Source organism: Doryrhamphus excisus, linkage group LG15 (genome assembly GCF_037039965.1).
Source record: "Doryrhamphus excisus strain RoL-2023G ecotype Guam linkage group LG15, RoL_Dexc_Guam_v1.1, whole genome shotgun sequence".
NCBI lineage: Eukaryota > Metazoa > Chordata > Actinopteri > Syngnathiformes > Syngnathidae > Doryrhamphus > Doryrhamphus excisus.
Genome location: NC_136371.1, coordinates 15,129,138 through 15,147,500, shown reverse-complemented (window position 1 = coordinate 15,147,500; position 18,363 = coordinate 15,129,138). Strand labels below are relative to the sequence as shown.

The 18,363-nt window shown below is 42.8% G+C and overlaps 2 protein-coding genes across 17 annotated transcripts in view; both read left to right on the top strand.

Annotated features, from left to right (window-relative positions):
- Nucleotides 1-4,210, top strand: part of dmd (dystrophin) — a 185,484-nt gene extending 181,274 nt beyond the window's left edge. For 14 of the 15 annotated variants that reach the window (XM_058052507.2, XM_058052503.2, XM_058052501.2 and 11 more), the window contains 2 exons: nt 826-915; nt 2,424-4,210. In XM_058052507.2, the coding sequence (XP_057908490.2) occupies nt 826-915; nt 2,424-2,566 (233 nt within the window). In that variant the 3' untranslated portion in view covers nt 2,567-4,210. Of the gene's footprint in view, nt 1-825; nt 916-1,036; nt 1,063-2,423 lie in introns of all 15 variants that reach the window. The other variant, XM_058052500.2, reaches the window with a different exon arrangement.
- Nucleotides 4,211-4,473: 263 nt separating this feature from the next.
- Nucleotides 4,474-16,991, top strand: gtf3c3 (general transcription factor IIIC, polypeptide 3). Of its 2 annotated transcripts, none has more exons than XM_058052185.2 (19): nt 4,474-4,656; nt 5,162-5,234; nt 5,586-5,887; nt 5,949-6,072; nt 6,147-6,338; nt 9,578-9,743; nt 9,834-9,981; nt 10,065-10,215; nt 10,341-10,441; nt 10,524-10,695; nt 11,531-11,733; nt 11,804-11,905; nt 11,987-12,119; nt 13,414-13,639; nt 13,710-13,764; nt 13,842-13,977; nt 14,044-14,168; nt 15,580-15,732; nt 16,091-16,991. In XM_058052185.2, the coding sequence occupies exons 1-19, from the start codon at nt 4,564-4,566 to the stop codon at nt 16,211-16,213; spliced, it is 2,778 nt and encodes a 925-aa protein (XP_057908168.2). In that variant the 5' UTR covers nt 4,474-4,563; the 3' UTR covers nt 16,214-16,991. The 2 variants fall into 2 exon arrangements, with proteins under 2 accessions (XP_057908168.2, XP_078652806.1); XM_078796680.1 differs by having other exon boundaries at nt 15,974-16,991.
- Nucleotides 16,992-18,363: the final 1,372 nt, after the last annotated feature.

The following is an 18,363-nucleotide window of genomic DNA, read 5'->3' as shown; positions in this document are numbered from 1 at the left end:
GATGATTAGAGCCCTGTAGACATGAAATAACACCCCTACAGTCAGAGGTGGGGTTCTGCTCTGTGCAAATTCTGCTATTTCTCCATAAGAAAATGATCAGAATCACACGGAAAATGCATTCACAACAGGTTTAAATTATCTCACGACAGGCACAATAATAATAACACAATGATTTACTAAGCTAAAAGTCAACTCTGAACCCCCCCCAACAACTTCACTCCCAGTCCACCACTGATTCTGCCCCCACAAGGTAAAATTTTCTTTGATTATGCCTACTATGTTGGGTAATATGAACGTAAATGTGACTATAGGGGTGTTATTTCCTGTACAGAGGGCTCTAATAATGTAAAAAAAAAAGCGCATGGACAGGTTTTTCATGCTCCAACTACAGAAATATATATATATATAATATATATATAATAGGGGTCTCAAACCCAACTTTCCTGTGGACTGATGTAGAAATGGTACAGTAATGCCTTGCTTATTGCCATCGGAAAAATTTCATATTTTTGTCGTTGGAGCACAGCCTTCTAAATGCGGGTTTTAACATTATTAGAGCCCTCTAGACATGAAATAACACCCCTATAGTCAGAGGTGGGGTTCTGCTCTGTGCAAATTCTGCTATTTTTCCATAAGAAAATGATCGGAATCATACGGAAAATGCATTCACAACAAAAATGACTGGACAACTACTCGTACATATATTTGATCGTTATTAATCGTAAATTTTCCTGATGACAGGTAGTGTTTCCCCGCCGTTACGCTATCTATTGCTGCAGTGGTAAGTACGAACAGTTGCTTGAATCCGTCTCCTCGCTGCTACAGGTGACGACGAGCTGTCCACGCCTTCCCATGATGCATCAGGGCTGGAGGAAGTGATGGAACAGCTCAACCACTCCTTCCCTCATAGCCAAGGTTTGAAGAACATTCTGAGCCGCCTCGTAGCTTTTTCCCTTCGAACTCTTGCTTTTCGTTTCCTCCCTTTCTTTGACTGATACTTCCTCGTCTTCTTTCCTTACTTTTCCCTGTGAGCCAGGAGGGAGACGGGGACACCAATGAGAGGTCAGTGACTCCCTTAATTATCTGGGTTTTGCCCCTTTAAAGAAATACATGAGGTGTTCTACACTGGCCACTAGATGTCAGTCATGTTAACATTGATGAGACAGTAACCAGCAGGAAGTACTGTAGAGAACAGAAAGTTCTCACAACAGGCACAATTCCAAACACAGACTACTGTTGCGGCTGTAACACGCATCAAGCTAAAAATCAATTCTGAACACCTGACGTCACTTCCTGTCCACCACCAACTTGGCCCCCCTTGAACACATTTACAGCAACACACCAGCACAAGTCTTATTTGCGTCTCATATGTCTTAATCTCCGCAGACCTCACAGCTAGGAGACCAGGGTTCAATCCCACCCTCGGCCATCTCTGTGTGGAGTTTACATGTTCTCCCCGTGCATGCGTGGTTTTTCTCCGGGTACTCCGGTTTCCTCCCACATTCCAAAAACATGCTAGGTTAATTGGCGACTCCAAATTGTCCATAGGTATGAATGTGAGTGTGAATGGTTGTTTGTCTATATGTGCCCTGTGATTGGCTGGCCACCAGTCCAGGGTGTATCCCGCCTCTCGCCCACAGACAGCTTGGATAGGCTCCAGCCCCCCGCGTGGTATGAAATAAATGAATGAATGTCTTAATCTCTTATTATGTCTACTATATTAGGTAATACAAGTGTAAAGGCGACTATAGGGGTGTTATATTATGTCAAGAGGGCCCTAATTATGTTTTCTATGCTCTATGAAAAAATTCCATTTTATAAATAAAGAATTCACGTTATTCACAGTCGGGCCTGGAACTGCGATAATCGAGGGATTTCTATATATAGGATTTACTATACTGCATTTATTTTAGCACACGTTCATTCATTCATTTTCTACAGCTTATCCTCACGAGGGTTGCGGGCGTTGCTGGAGCCTATCCCAGCTGTTTTCGGGCGAGAGGCGGGGTACACCCTGGACTGGTGGCCAGCCAATCACAGGGCACATATAGACAAACAACCATTCACACTCACATTCATACCTATGGACAATTTGGAGTGGCCTAGCATGTTTTTGGAATGTGGGAGGAAACCGGAGTACCCGGAGAAAACCCACACATGCACGGGAATTAATTGAATGAAAAAAATACAATTTTGAATTGAATTGAACAAACATTGTAATATTTGACACACTAGTCAACGTTTCCCAAAGGAATTCCATGTATTTGTGGCGGTAGCAGGCGTCACACACAAATAACGCCCACACAACGCCCATACAAATTAATCTGCATATTTTTCCACATGTTGCTATGTGTCTCATTCACTGGCAAAGGTAGAGTTTATTTGTTAGTTAATCTCCAATTCTTGCTTCCTTGATCCAACAGGTTTGTTCTCCAACCTCTGTCCCTCCTCGGGTCCCAGCATCGGGAGTTTGTTCCACATGGCAGACGATCTGGGCCGCGCCATGGAGTCCCTGGTCAGCGTCATGACGGACGAGCCGAGCGGGAACCAGGCACCGTCCTTCTGATCCACCCCTCCATCCCTACTGCATGCTTTTCTAGACAAAAGAGCTGGATTGGATGACAAACAGAATTTAAAAATGTCTATTTTTGTCAATGTGGTTCCGGCAAAAGATGTGTTCAAATACAAAAAAAAAAAAAGAATCTGTAGATTTGGGTAGTTTCTTAAACCGTCCTGAGGTTTTTAAACTTCTATGCAATTGTATAAAAAGAGATTTTTTTGGAGGTGGGGGGTGGGTGGGGGCAAAAAAAAACCATGTGTGTTTAGCGTGCATCACTTTGTAACCAGCAGAAATTACATTTGTATCCAAAAAAAAGAGAATGATTGTAATAATACATTTATTATAATGTGTTTATATAACAGCGTACGATACTGTTAAGGTAATGCAGGCATCCTGGAACTTTACAGTACGTTGTGTGTGTGTGCGCGTGTGCTTGTGTGTGTGCTTGTGTGTGTGTTGGTGGGCCCTCTCCATCATCCATATGTTACTGCATAATTAATAATACGTCTCCCTTAACTAGGTTTTTAATCTCAGGACGTGTCGGTGTAAAATATGTAAGGAATTGATTTCAAACCACCCCCCCCCCCCCCCTCACCACACTCGCGGTGCAGCCAAAAATAACACAACACGTAAACACATGTGGAGCAAATAATGTAACTGCACCGCATTGACTATGCAGGTGTCAAAATAAATACTTATACACTAATAGACATGCAAAACATTACTATTGCATATTCGTTTATAACCCGCAAAGCATGCTGGGTAACTTCTGGTTCCGGCATAACCATTAACGAGGTTGTAAATGAGTGTAAAATACTATTGTTTTAATGTCAGTTTTGATGCCGGTGTAGTCTGTTCAGTTAGTTTAATTGGCGGTCGCAAATATGCGAGGATCTACTGCAGTTAGCCAAATAAAAACGTGCACACGTTCTTACACTGGCACATTTTAGGTACATGTTGCACACTGGGATTTTATTAAATATCATTTAGTCTGTTTTAACTACTGTAAGATTTGTTTTCATTGAGGCTGCTGCTCAAACACAACTCATATTTACTGGGAAATTATTTAATGCTTCAAACCCGACTTGATTCAAATCAATGGGAGGTTGTTTCTCCATTGTCGGACTCCTATTGACACAGGGGTGTCCAAAGGGTGACCTGGGGGCCAATTTTGGCCTGCAGCTTGTTTTATATTGGCCCTCATCTTTAATGCACAAAAATGCATCACTTTGGACACCACTGCTTGATCGGATGCCCAAATTGGAATCTTGATTTTTGTGTATCCATTTGTGAGAAAGTTTGTGTATTTTTTTGATGTGTGGGGTTACTGCTATGCTAGCATGTGTGGCTAAATGAAATCCACGTCACCAGTGAAAGAAGGGTGATATATACACACGCACAAACACACTCACTTGTGTGCGGTTGTTTTGGTTGTCATATTCTCGCTGCATGCATGACCTGCCATCATTTTTGCTTTCTGACACTGTATTAGTTTGTCATCGCTAACGTAAGCCTGCGGCATTCTCGCACCTTTTGTCGCAAACAAGACATTAACACGTCACAGCAGATCAAACGCCACCAAATATATGCCTTACTACTGTATTATAAAAATGCTTTACTGTACATCAATAAAGCACGCAGTTATGTTGACGTCTGATGTCTGTTTATTTTTAAATCATGACTATTTATAGGTGAGCCTCATCTTATGTTACACTGCAGTCATTTAAATAAATTATTAGTTTTTTAAGTATAATTATTATATTTTAATTACAGTATTGAATATACATTAATATCAAGCATAACCTTCGATGTCGCGTTTCTCCGCCAGATGTCACTGTAGGACTCCTGTGAGCGTGCAAAACCCGGAAATTATTTACATGACGTCACATGCTCCCGGAAGAGAAGAGGGTGTAAACAGTCAAGCACATTACTAGCTTGACAGACGCAGAGAAAGAAGCTTATTAGAAATGTAATAAAATAACGACTGTCAAATATAAAGGAAGATGTCTGCCTTTAGCGCCGAGCTTATCGACTATCTAGAAGGGAGGATAACTTTTGAGGAGTTTGACCGGAGGAGAGACGAAAGGAAAGCTCAGGTAGGCTGCTTGAATCGGCAAACCCTGGAAGGGTGTCCAAATTGCTGTCCGGGAGCCATTTGAGGACGGCAGCTGGATTCCCTCCATATACGTGAAACGGGAAAAAGTTGAAATTGTGAATGTTTGACTGAGAAATCACATTAACAATAATAATTACCGTAAAACTGGGTTTTTAAAATTAATTTTCGGGAAAATGTTTTTTGAACGATTTGCCCAAGAATATATGCTTCTTTGAAAAGAAACACAAAGCAGCTTCCTGTTTAACATGAAAAGGCAGAATTACATTTAAAATATTTTCCCAAAAATTGTCCCTTATTACCCCGTTTTACGGTGCTGAAATATATTTAGCAGCCTAGCATATCTGGGCATACACAGAATGTGTTTAATTGTAATTGATATAAAATACACGAAAGAAAAAAAGCTTAATAAAGTATTTAAAGGTATTTTCTGTACATGGACACCCATGGTCAAGCGTATTGCAATAAATCCAATTTCTGTTTTTCAGGAGGTTGGAGTTTCAGCTGAAGATAGGGAGGAAGCACAGCCCTCCACCTCGAAACACAACCTGCCTCAAATCGGTAAACTGCCTCTCATGCTCGGGTTGTTTGTTTCTTTCGGCTTTTTCCTGATTACGGAGTCGCCACAGCGGATATTTTGATCCGCATACTGATTTTTGGCTTGAGCGCTTTATATTCCGGATGCCCTTCCTGATGAATGGCAATAATGCTTTCTAGTGGAGATTCGAACCCGGGGGCGTTTGCTAACCACTACACCCCACTTCATCAAAACCTGGTCCACGACCTTAGTATTACCAAAACGTTTATCGTCATTGTACTCACCGATTACCGAATTTGATTATATTTATTTATCTGTACAAACCACCGCATGAGTTGCTGGCACCATGATTGATGTTCTTCCTCGCCTGGTAGATGAAGGAGTCAGCCCAGGGGTCCAGCAAGCCTTTGCTTCCATGCTGGGAGAAAGCACAGAGCCCGTGTCTTCAGATGATGAAGAGGAGAACGACAGCTTGAGCTATGTTGATGACAAGAATGATGAAGATTATGCCTTGGATGAGGAAGAGGAAAAGCCAGACGTGACAGTGAAGTCCAAGAAGCCGAGAAGTAGGAAGGGCAAGGAAGAGAGCGAGGACAAAGAAAGCGAGGACATGACCGTGGGTGACGTTCTCGCGCTGGAGATGGAGCTGAACCGTGAAAACAAGAAGATGATGAAGGTGAGACCATTTTGACTTTGTGACTGTCCTCGTGATGTCACCGCCCCGTTTGCGTTTCCAGGAACGACGCAACCGCAGCAAGCTCCCCAGGGCACTCAGAGGCCTGATGGGGGAGGCCAACATTCGCTATGCCAGAGGCGAAAAGGACGACGCCATCGCCATGTGCATGGAGATCATACGACAAGGTAGGACGTGCTTTTTGCGTTGCTGCGCCCGATGTTGTGACAACATGGCGGTCTTTCTCCTGCCTCCCCCTCAGCTCCTCTGGCCTATGACCCTTTCTCCACGCTGGCCATGATCTACGAGGACCAGGGCGACACGGAAAAAGCTCTGCAGTTCAGTCTGATCACCGCCCACCTGAATCCCTCAGACTGTGAGGAGTGGATCAGGTTAGCTGAGGTGTCGCTGGAGCAGGACAACGTCCAGCAAGCTCTGGTCTGCTACAACAAAGGTCAGTTTGACTTCTTTTTCCCACCGTGATCGCTCCCTGTGTATGTTTTACCACAGCAGTTCACATCTGTTGGAATGGGAATACTGTGGGGCTATGTAAGCGGCGGTTAGCGCGCAGGCCACACAGCTAGGAGACACGAGTTCAATTCCACCGGGGACTCCAGTTTCCTCCCACATTCCAAAAACATGCTAGGTTAATTGGCGACTCCAAATTGTCCATAGGTATGAATGTGAGTGTGAATGGTTGTTTGTCTATATGATTGTCTATACCAGGGGTCTCAAACTCAATTTACCTGGGGGCCACTTGAGCTAGGGTCTGGGCAAGGCTGGGCCGCATCAGGTTTTTTTTATTTAAAGTTAATTTATTGAAAACAGAAAAATATACAAACTTTTTCAGTGCTTTGGTTCCGATTTTCTACAATAAAAGCTCTGATAAAACATTCCACTGTTCTCAAATATCTTAATTTTTATTTTTCTGCACAAAATAAGATGAAAAATAAATAAACAAATCAAGAATAAAAAAAATCAATCAATCAGTAATAAATAAATATAATAATAATAATATAACAGCAAATAATAAAAACTTAAGAAACCACATATAGTTGGTGGGTAGACAAAGGATTTTTTTCAGATTAAAATGAACAAAGCATTATTAGAGCCCTGTAGACATGACAAAACACAACTATAGTCACATTTATACTCTTTTTATGTACAACATATTGCGCAACTGCAGGGTCTTGAGACACATGCTAACTCGCAAACTAGAGAGCTAGCGACCTAAACGGTAGCCTTCAAGTTATTTCCTTTAAACTTAAATAGCCAAAAACCTACCACTTCCACACGGATAGGGAGGATAACTATTAACAGTTATTTAACCTTTAACATGAACATTAATCAAACGTAATAATTTTTTCTGGGTACATGATACCATACAGCATCCATATCAAACTTGCGCGGGCCGCACTAACATTAAACTTTCATATCAAGGCCGGGGCCTCAAACTAGTGTCCTGCGGGCCACATTTGGCCCGCGGGCGCGTGTTTGAGACCCCTTGTCTATACGATTCAGCATTCACAGCACTGCAATTTCATTATTTTATCTTCAAAAATAGGCTGTTTTTTCCACAGAAAGACGGTAATAATTTTTTATAAATATCTGATTGGTTGATTGTCATATTATATCAGCACACTGATATTGCTAATAATTACATTAGCATATGTGATTTGCACTGAAAGTTTTGGGGGAGTTATTGTGTGTTTCGGGTATGCTACATACAAGCACTTTGTGTTTATACGGATGTTTGTGCCACATATAAATGTGCAAATTGTGTTGTTGCCAGCAATATTTAATTTTAATGATTAAGTGAATACTTGTTGATGGAAGGAGATCGTGTTATTTTAGACTTTGGTCATGATATATTAATGGCTATTTGGTTGAGACAAAATGTTTAAAATGAATACAAAAATATAGTCATTCATTTTCTACCGCTTATCCTCACGAGGGTCGCTGGGGTGCTGGAGCCTATCCCAGCTGTCTTTGGGCGAGAGGCGGGGTACATCCTGGACTGGTGGCCAGCCAATCACAGGGCACATATAGACAAACAACCATTCACACTCACATTCATACCTATGGACAATTTGGAGTTGCTAATTAACCTAGCATGTTTTTGGAATGTGGGAGAAAATCCGCGCATGCACAGGGAAAACATGCAAACTCCACACAGAGATGACTGAGGGTGGAATTGAACTCTGGTTTCCTAGCTGTGAGTCCTATGTGCTAACCACTCGTCCGCCGTGTAGCCCTACAAAAATATTTTCATTCATTTTCTACCACTTATCCTCACAAGAGTCACGGGGGTGCTGGAGCCTATCCCGGCTGTCTTCAGGCGAGAGGCGCGGTACACCCTGGACTGGTGTCCAGCCAATCACAGGGCACATATAGACAAACAACCATTCACACTCACATTCATACCTATGGACAATTTGGAGTGGCCAATTAACCTAGCATGTTTTTGGAATGTGGGAGGAAACCGGAGTACCCGGAGAAAACCCACGCATGCACGGGGAGAACATGTAAACGCCACACAGAGATGACTGAAGGTGGAATTGAACTCGGGTTTCCTAGCTGTGAGGCCTGTGTGCTAACCACTCGTTCGCCGTGTAGCGATACAAAAATATATAGTACAGTAAACCTCGGATATATCGGATTCAATTGTTCCCACTGGTTTTGTCCGATATAAGCGAAATCCGTTATATGTGTATACCGCAAAATGTCCGTTTTACGCATATATCGGATTTATATCCGGTATATGCGTAAATCGGATTTTATCCGTTATAAAAAGGCACTTCCTTGACTATGTTTCCAATGTACCTGGACTGGGCAATGAAAAGAGACGTAAGGTAATGAGAATTTAACTTTATTGGACTCTGAGCATAACAAGTTGTTAATTAAGCTAGGCCCTGTTACGCCCGTCAGGCCTACGTTATTTACAATAGTGAGGTTAAGATCTCATTCACTGCTGTGCTAGTATTATTGATGTCACTCACTTTTATATTTGTCCTAAATCTGGAGCCAGGAGAAAGACAATAGCCAGTGACATCAACAAGATTAGCATAACGTAGGCCTACGTGATCTTAACCTCACTACTGTTTTGGGATTTGGCCTCATGTAGACCTAGGGCCTACCCTTCCTGCCACATTCATTACACGGACGCGCAATGCCATGGGGGAACTTTTTTTGATCCATGTTCACAGCCAAAGCTGAAGATTATAACATCTTTGTATGAATTACAGACATGTACATGAGCATGTACAACGAAATAAGAACAAGAAGGCATTTCTACAGATTTGAGAATTTTTTTTTTTCGTTGTACATGCTCATGTACATGTCTGTAATTCATACAAAGATGTTATAATCTTCAGCTTTGGCTGTGAACATGGATCAAAGATGGATCAAAGGCCACGATGCGGCCATCCGATATATGCGAGGGAAATTGGAACGGGACTGGAGATTTTGTCCGAAATAGGCGAAATCCGTTATAAAAAATCCGATATATGCAATGAATTTTTATTGGAAATGCATTACAGAAAAATTGGTTCTTTTTTATCTGTCCGTTGTGAGCGAATTTCCGATATATCCGAGGTTTACTGTATTACAAAATACATTAAGTGTGCCCCTATTTCTAACCCGTGATGAGTGTATCAACTTCTGTGAATGAACTTAGCCCGATCCCTCCCACAGCCGTCAAGTATGCTCCCACCAACGTGCGCTACCTGTGGGACCGCTGTAGTCTCCTCATGCGTCTGGGCGAGCACAAGCAGTGCATGGACGGCTACCGTCGGATCCTGTCCCTGCTGCCGATGGAGGAGGGGGAGCATTTCATGCAGCTCTCCAAAGATATGGCCAAGTAGGACCTTTTTCCCTGACACACCCACATAAGACATCCTTCGCCAGTCTTACTACGACATTTTGATGGTGTGCGTGCACGTGTGTTTAGGAGTTATTATGAAAGTGGTGACCTGCCCTCGGCGCTCGGCGTGGTTGAGGAGGCTCTGGCACGACATCCCAACTTGGTTAGCGATGACATCATCAACATGGCCGCTGAGCTCTACATAACCAACCACCAATATGACAAGGCTTTGGAGGTATACTGGTATATACTGTGTGTTGTGCACGTGCACACATTTAGGATGTCAGTAAAGGAGAATTCTTCCGTGTCCACGCTCAGGTTTTGGTCCATTTTGTGGGCGTGGTTCTGGTCCACGATGAATCTAGCTCCCGGTCTCTTGTAAAAGATGAGAACGTATCAGAGAAGGCCCGAGAGGATGACAATAACGAGGTGGAGACAAAGACTGCTGAGAAAGCATCCGAGAGCAAGTGTGAGTAAAACATGGTAAACACGGGCAGTATTGCAGTTTCAAGTACTCAACTGGCCAAAACAGTAGTCCAAGATCCGAGCTAAACTACAGTAAAGATAAATCAGTATGTGTTTATGCATCCACAGCCCAAATCAAGGATGTCAGCGTTCCCGACAGCATCCCGGTGGACCTGAAGGCCAAGCTGATTGTTTGCCTCATTTACATGCGCGTCCATGGACCCCTCGAGGTAGCCCGCTTTTTACTACCTTAACCTGTTTCAGAAAGACACAGCTGGGGTCTTTTCTTCTGGCGTGCCATCCAAACCCCAGGCCCTGGTGTCCTCACTGATGGAGCAGAGTGCAGAGGAGGTCGGGGACTTGTACCTGGATGTGGGCGAAGCCTATCTGGAGATCGGCGAATACCTGTCTGCCCTACCTTTGCTGTCCGCGCTTGTCATATCGGAGAAGTATAACCTGGCTGTGGTGTGGCTTCGTCACGCAGGTAAGGACTCATGGGACTTAGGATCACTTGTATTTCTACCATTCATGGATTATAGCACCAATAGTCGTCTTATAGTCCATTCCAGTCTTGTGCAGGTCTACAATCTTATCCCTGATCTTATCATCTTCAAACAGCTAAAATAATGCATAAGGCTAAAAATAACCAATTAGCTAAAAATGTCATCCAATACTTCTCTACAAGAGAGGAGAAATATGATCTCAGGGAAGAACTACATTTGAAACACTTATATGCTAGGACTGCGTTAGCGTTAGCATAGCATTTCAGTATGTGGAATCAAACTATGGAATGGATTGAGTAAGGAAGTCAAACAATGCACAACGATGAGCCAATTCAAGAAACAATACAAGCAGTTGATGTTTGCTAAATACAAGGATGAGGAGTCTTGAACCAGTCATGATGTGCTATATATATCACTATATTGACACTTACTATGGTACCCATTATGTCATTGGATGCTCATATCACCTCCTGCTTCGGTATGTGACAAAAAAACAAACTTAAACTATATTAGAAAGCAGGAAGTGAACAAATGTAACAGTTACTGATTGTAAAAGTACCAGATGGAGGGGTAGGATTTAATAAGCTTTGCTTCTTCCTACTCCTTTTGGACATGTGGAACTGGGAACTGATTATGGGATGCACTCAATTGTAATCTGATGCATGTTCAAATGAAATAAAACCATTACCATTACATCACCAAAATTGTTTCTTTTACAAAATCCTGGATATGTTGGTATATTACTTGCATTATTTGGGACACAGTTGACTACGTTCCCCAAGTATAAGTGACCAGTGACGTTCACCTCCGCTGCAGAGTGTCTAAAGGCATTGGGTGAGATGGAGGCAGCGGCCAGAAGCTTCACAAAGGTGGTGGAGTTGGCACCGCAGCACCTAGAAGCCCGGCTCTCTCTCGCCACCCTGCAGCAGCAGCTGGGCCGTCCTGAGTGCGCCCTGAAAGCCCTGGAGTCCATGTACGACAACGAGACACTGGCACAAGACTCATCAGCGGCGCAAAAGGCAGGTGTTTTTTGTTGTTTTTTGCGTGAGATATAGAAGAGGTCGCTCGTATTTTGACACATCTTTGCAGGAACTAAAGCTCCTCCTGCATCGGTCCACGCTACTGAAAACCCAGGGACACATGGAGGACTACCTGGATGCCGTCATCACCATGATCTCCATGCTGCTCAAGGTCATAGCTTGATTTTGTCCTGCTCCGGTGGAAAATGGACCACATTGAAATAGAAGCTACGTGTGTGTTTCCATATTCAAGGTGGCCATGCAGCGTGCCAAGGTGTGCGTGCGATCCGTCGTCGTGTCGGGCGAGAATCACCTGCGTTTGGAGAAGGTGGAAGACATGATGTTGGACATTGATGATCCAGAAGCTGCATATTTGGACATCACATGTACGTACTGGCTGCGTGTGACTGGCTGAGTGGTTAGCGCACAGACCTCACAGCTTGGAGACCAGGGTTCAATTCCACCCTCGGACATCTCTGTGTGGAGTTTGCATGTTCTTCCTGTGCATGCATGGTTTTTCTCCGGGTACTCCGGTTTTCTCCAAAAACATGCTAGGTTAATTGTCCACTCCAAATTGTCCATAGGTATGAATGTGAGTGTGAATGGTTGTTTGTCTATATGTGCCCTGTGATTGGCTGGCCACCAGTCCAGGGTGTACCCCGCCTCTCACCCGAAGACAGCTGGGATAGGCTCCAGCTCCCCCGCAACCCTTGTGAGGATAAGCGGTAGAAAATGAATGAATGAATGTACTGAGAAGGCTTTTTCATTCAATGTTCAGTTGGGTCTGCACATTTTAGTGTAGGTCGACCATAATCCATGACAGCAAAGTGCCTTACTAATTCTTTTCTCACTGACTGTGCTCCCAACTCCCTTGACATCATTAACCTGCTTCTTCCCTTTATTATTCTGGACTGATCCCTCACTCTTTCTCACAGTTATTCTTCCCCCACTTGGTGAAATCTTGCATTGAGCTCCAGGAGATTGACAGGCAGTGATTGACTGTTATCTGATATTTTTCCCTGCAGTCCTGTAACAACTCTTGCCCATGATCGTTGAGTAGTTTGGATGGAAGAGAGTGTTTGTGTGGCAGGTGTCATTTATTCCCATAATGAGTTGAGATTAGGAGTACTTTCCACATACAAATTAATTGCATTAATTATGCTACGTTTTTTAGTGCAGTTAACCCATACACATCATGACATGTTATGACCCAGAGTGGATATTTGTATCACTCACTTTCTAACTCTTAATGCGGAAGTACACTTTGCTGCATTTACTTATGCTGAGAAATCCCAGAAAATTCATTCAGAGCATGTGAATGCAACTTAAACTAGATGATGTAATATCAGCAGACATTCCGTGTGAATTCTGAAAAGCTGAAGCGAAACCGAAACACTTTGAAAAGCTGTGAGAATCTAAATTTAGAATGAACACAGGAGCCGTTCAGAAGCTGAAGCTGGGCTGAAATGCTGTGGAAATACGCTAAAATGTAGAATGAAAGTAAGAGTAACTTGGTAGTGTTAGCTCAAATCAGGAGTTGAACCAACAATCTCTGGTCCTGTGGTATCAAATACATATCGAGAGTTGTGGAAATTCACAGGTATTGATTGGTATTGACTACTGAAGCTGTGGTATCGTGTCAACCCCAGTCCGTATCGTCTTATTCTGTATCCCTGTTAGGTAAAACCAAAGTGTTGTCCAAAGAGGACTGGTGGCAGCTGCTGCTGAGCTGTGTGCTCACTCTGTGCGAGGTGCGGCGTTTTAGAGAGGCCGAGCTGATGGTGGACTCCGCCATGGAGTTCTACATTTTCTACGACATCAAGCCCAGGAGGAAGGAGCTGGAGTTCCTCGGACTCTCGGCCAGCATCCTGGATCGTAACTACTACAAGGCCTACAACTACATCAGGTATGCGAAGTTAAGAGTGAAATCTTTGCGTAGTTTTCTCGTTGTTTATGTATTTTCTTCTTTACAACAGACTGATGCTGATAGAAAATGTGGATCAGGCACAGCTTTGGAATATATTCAACCAAGTAAGTGGACACGTCTCTTGGACTTGAATGTATTTTCAGGCATGTTTCTCCTGGGCTTAGAGATGTGTTTCCCTCAGCTGACAATAACCTCCCAGCACCAACGGCATCATCGCTTTTGCCTGCGCCTGCTGTTAAAACATCCCAACAACTACGCCCTGTGCTTCCTCTGTGGACACAACGCCATGGTGTCGGGCAGCTTCAAACACGCCCTGGGTACCGCAGTCAACCCTTGCCGAAATGTGCGGAACGCAAAGAAGACATTGTGTTGTTTGTCTCCAGGCCAATATGTGCAGGCCTTCCAGTCTCAGCCTGATCAGCCGCTTTCCAACCTGATGGTGGGCCTCACCTTTTTCCACATGGCATCCCAGAAGTTTGTTGCAAAGAGGCACACGCTGATGGTGCAGGTATACTACGATGTCGGTTCTTTTGAATCAATCTGCTGTACGATGTCGGTTCTTTTGAATCAATCTAACTGTAGGCAATGGGACATAATTGGCATGATGATGTTATCTCATGCTGTCTTATTTAACAACAACATGACCTGAGGAGTGATACGTACTTTCATGCTGGTCTCCACAAGTGGCCAATAAGACCACAAAACATTGCGAGAATTGGCTAAATTTTAATGTCTTTAAATTTTAAAGTTTTGACATTCTCAACACACAGAACACAGTGCCGGCCTTCAAAATAAGTACGGTTTGCCTCTCGTCTAAGTGTTTAAACAAAATACAGGTGTCATAAAGAATATCTTACATTAATAATGCAATCTTCTTAACTCATTCAATCCCAGCCGTTTTTCAAAAGACAACCCCGTCAACTAAAAGAAAGATTAGACTCTCGTCTTTGATCAGAAACAAAGTTTGTTTCTGGCCGTAGAACATATGTAAGTTTCAGGAAAGTATCAGTTCCCAACAAAAAAGAGAAAAACAACATACATTTCAAGCATAACTTTCACTTGTCACATTACATTTGTGTAAAACAGTGAATAATAATATATGCAATATGTTTTATATTGCTATACATTCATTTTGTATGGCTAGAAATAAAGAATCAAACAAAAAAGTCAAAATATTCGGAGAAGAAAATTGTAATCAGAGGGACAAAAGTCATAATTTCACAAGAATAAAGTACGTAATATTATGAGGAAAAATAATGTTAAGTGAAATTAGTAAAATCATAAAATTTTTAGAAGAAAATTACCAAGAAAAGTTGGGAAATCTTTGTTAAATTATTTTGGATAAAAGCAACAGCAGACATTTTACGAGAATAAAATCAAAATATTAAGAGAAAAAAGTTGCATTCTCAGTCTCATATTATTACAACAATAAAGTTGTAGTAATATGATGAAAAATATTGTCCTTTTAGTTGCATAAAATGGAACTATTAAAGAGGGTTTTTTAATGATTATTCATTCATTTTCTTCCACTTATCCTCACGAGGGTTACCTGGGTGCTGGAGCCTATCCCAGCTGTCTTTCGGGCGAGAGGCGGGGTACACCCTGGACTGGTGGCCAGCCAATCACAGGGCACATATAGACAAACAACCATTCACACTCACATTCATACCTATGGACAATTTGGAGTTGCCAATTAACCTAGCATGTTTTTGGAATGGGGAAGGAAACCGGAGTACCCGGAGAAAACCCACGCATGCACAGGGAGAACATGCATGCAAACTCCTCACAGAGATGGCCGAGGGTGAAATCAAACTCGGGTCTTTTAGCTGTGAGGTCTGCACGCTAACCACTCACCCGCCGTGATAATGATTATTGTAATTATAAAAATAGCGTTGTTGACACCTCACTCTGCTCTGTAGGGTTTTGCCTTCCTGTGGCGTTATGTGGAGCTGCGTGGCGAGTGCCAGGAGAGCATGTACAACTTGGGCAGAGCGTTGCACCAGCTCGGCCTCACGCATTTAGCCATCCATTACTACCAAAAGGCCCTCGCATTGCCGGCACAGAAACTAGAGGTGAGTGAAGCCACGTTCCCACCCGGTTCTATCGTTTAGGTCTTGCTGTCCTTTCTACACGTCAATTCACAGTTTCTAAATGGAGCAGCAGGTTGTGCAATTGGGAGTGGGCGCCCTTATGAGAAAGAGGCAGTAGATGTCAATGAATTGCCTTTATCCTTTAGAATGGTTCAAGTTTTTAAAAAAGGGTGGTTGAAGTATGATTCCATCGACTGACTGATTTTACTGACGCTGTTTTGAGGCTGCAATCCCGCAAACATGAGAAACATCGCCACGATCTTCAGCCTTCAAGCTGAAGCGTGATACCTGAAAAGTACATCTAAACATGATAACAGGAAGCTTCCTCCTCACCCAACAGGGAATTGCTGACGACCAAGTAGACCTGAGGAGGGAGGTTGCCTTCAACCTCTCCCTCATCTACCAGGCCAGTGGCAACATTGAGATGGCCCACCAGCTCATCTCCAAACACTGCATCGTTTGACACCGCATCAGCGGCTGTAGATTATCACCTGACACGTCAACTACAGCAGTGTAAAAAATGTCGTAAAAATCTATTTTTTATATATTACTTTTTCCAATGTATTCTTTCTCCTGACAAAATAAACTCACGAGGAAGTCTCACGTTTGGGTGACTGGAGTGAAGAGTATGAGTAGTCTGTACTTGTAAATATGACTAATATGACTAAATATGAACTAGAAAAAGGAAAGGAAAAACAACAGGCCATACTTGTGAAAACTTTAATGCATGATATTTTTTCAAGCCTTCACAAGACCTATACCAATAGTCATGCCTCGTCTATCGCCATTAATTGCTTCCAGCCATGTTAAATTAATTTCCTTAGTGGACTGAATATTGGAATATTTTCCTAGTTTGAGCACAGATACCAAATCTATCACACTAATTGTAATGTACTTGTGTACATTACATTACATTACATATGTAAAGTGTTTCAATGAAAGTGCAATTTTGCTAATATGCACAATGTCCCAAACAAATCACAATTTTGTTCTGTTACTTGAGACAAAATAAGACACAAAAGTGACCATACATTTTGTGTGCGTACAAAAATGGACATCAGTTCCAGACAGTGGATGCCATGGAAAGCCATCTTCCACCTGGAGCAACATCCCACTGGCCTCAAGCATGCCCAAACCTATTTTTGAGGTTATTAATAAGAATGCTGCACCTACTCATTACTAAATCCTTTTTGAACATATTTCTATTTGAGGGGGGTGGGGGTTCAGTTTTTATTTAGCAGGGGTCTCAGACTCAATTTACCTTGGGGCCACTGGAGCTAGGGTCTGGGTGAGGTTGGGCCGCATCAGGTTTAAAAAAAAAAAAAAAAAACATTAAAAACTGAAAAAATATATAAAAAACTGTCTTCAATGCTTTTGCTTCTGCTCTACCCTACACTTTTTCAGTGCTTTGGTTCCGGTTTTCCACAATAAAAGCTCTGATAAAACATTCCACTGTTCTCAAATATCTTAATTTTTATTTTAAATATGAAAAAATAAATAAAATAAATCAATCAGTGATAAATAAAAATAAAAAAACAGAAAATAAGAAAAACTTAAGAAACCACATATAGTTGGTCGGTAGAGAAATTATTTTTTTCACATTCAAGTGAACAGTATAACAGTTATTTAACCTTTAACATGAACATTAATGAAACTTAACCATTTTACCCAATTAGCAAGTTAGCATCGTTACATCTGGGAGCGGCGTCGTAACTTGCAAAATGGCGTCAATTGTGTCCACTATGCACAAAGCTGTCATTTCTGGGTTCATGATACCATACAGCATCCATATTACAACGTTAAACTTTCATACCAAGGCGGGGGCCTCAAACTAGCCCGCGGGCCACAAGTTTGAGACCCCTGGTATAGACTATCCAGACTACAGTATAATCACTTAAAAGCTTATTTGCAATAAATTGGTCGGGGGAGGGGCGTCACGGCGGCCTAGTGGTTAGCGCGCAGACCTCACAGCTAGGAGACCAGGGTTCAATTCCACCCTCAGCCATCTCTATGTGGAGTTTGCATGTTCTCCCTGTGCATATGTGGGTTTTCTCCGGGTACTCCGGTTTCCTCCCACATTCCAAAAACATGCTAGGTTAATTGGCGACTCCAAATTGTCCATAGGTATGAATGTGAGTGTGAATGGTTGTTTGTCTATATGTGCCCTGTGATTGGCTGGCGACCAGTCCAGGGTGTACCCCACCTCATGCCCGAAGACAGCTGGGATAGGCTCCAGCACTCCCGCGACCCTCGTGAGGAAAAGCGGTAGAAAATGAATGAATGAATGGTCGAGGGAGTCCAGTTCGGGGGCCTTAGGATCTCATCTCTGCTATTCGCAGACAATGTGGTCCTGATGGCCTCCTCGGGCAGTGACCTTGAGTGTTTACTGGGACGGTTTGCATCAGAGTGGGAAGCTTCTGGGATGAGACTCAGCACCTCCAAATCAGAGGCCATGGTTCTCAGTCGGAAAGGGTGGAGTGTTCCCTCCGGGTTGGGAATGAGGTCCTGCCCCAGGTGGGGTTCCAGTATCTTGTGTCTAGTTTAGAAGTGGTCATGAGCTGTGGGTGATATACTTGTCAAATTTTTAATTATCAATTAAATATTCACGGAATA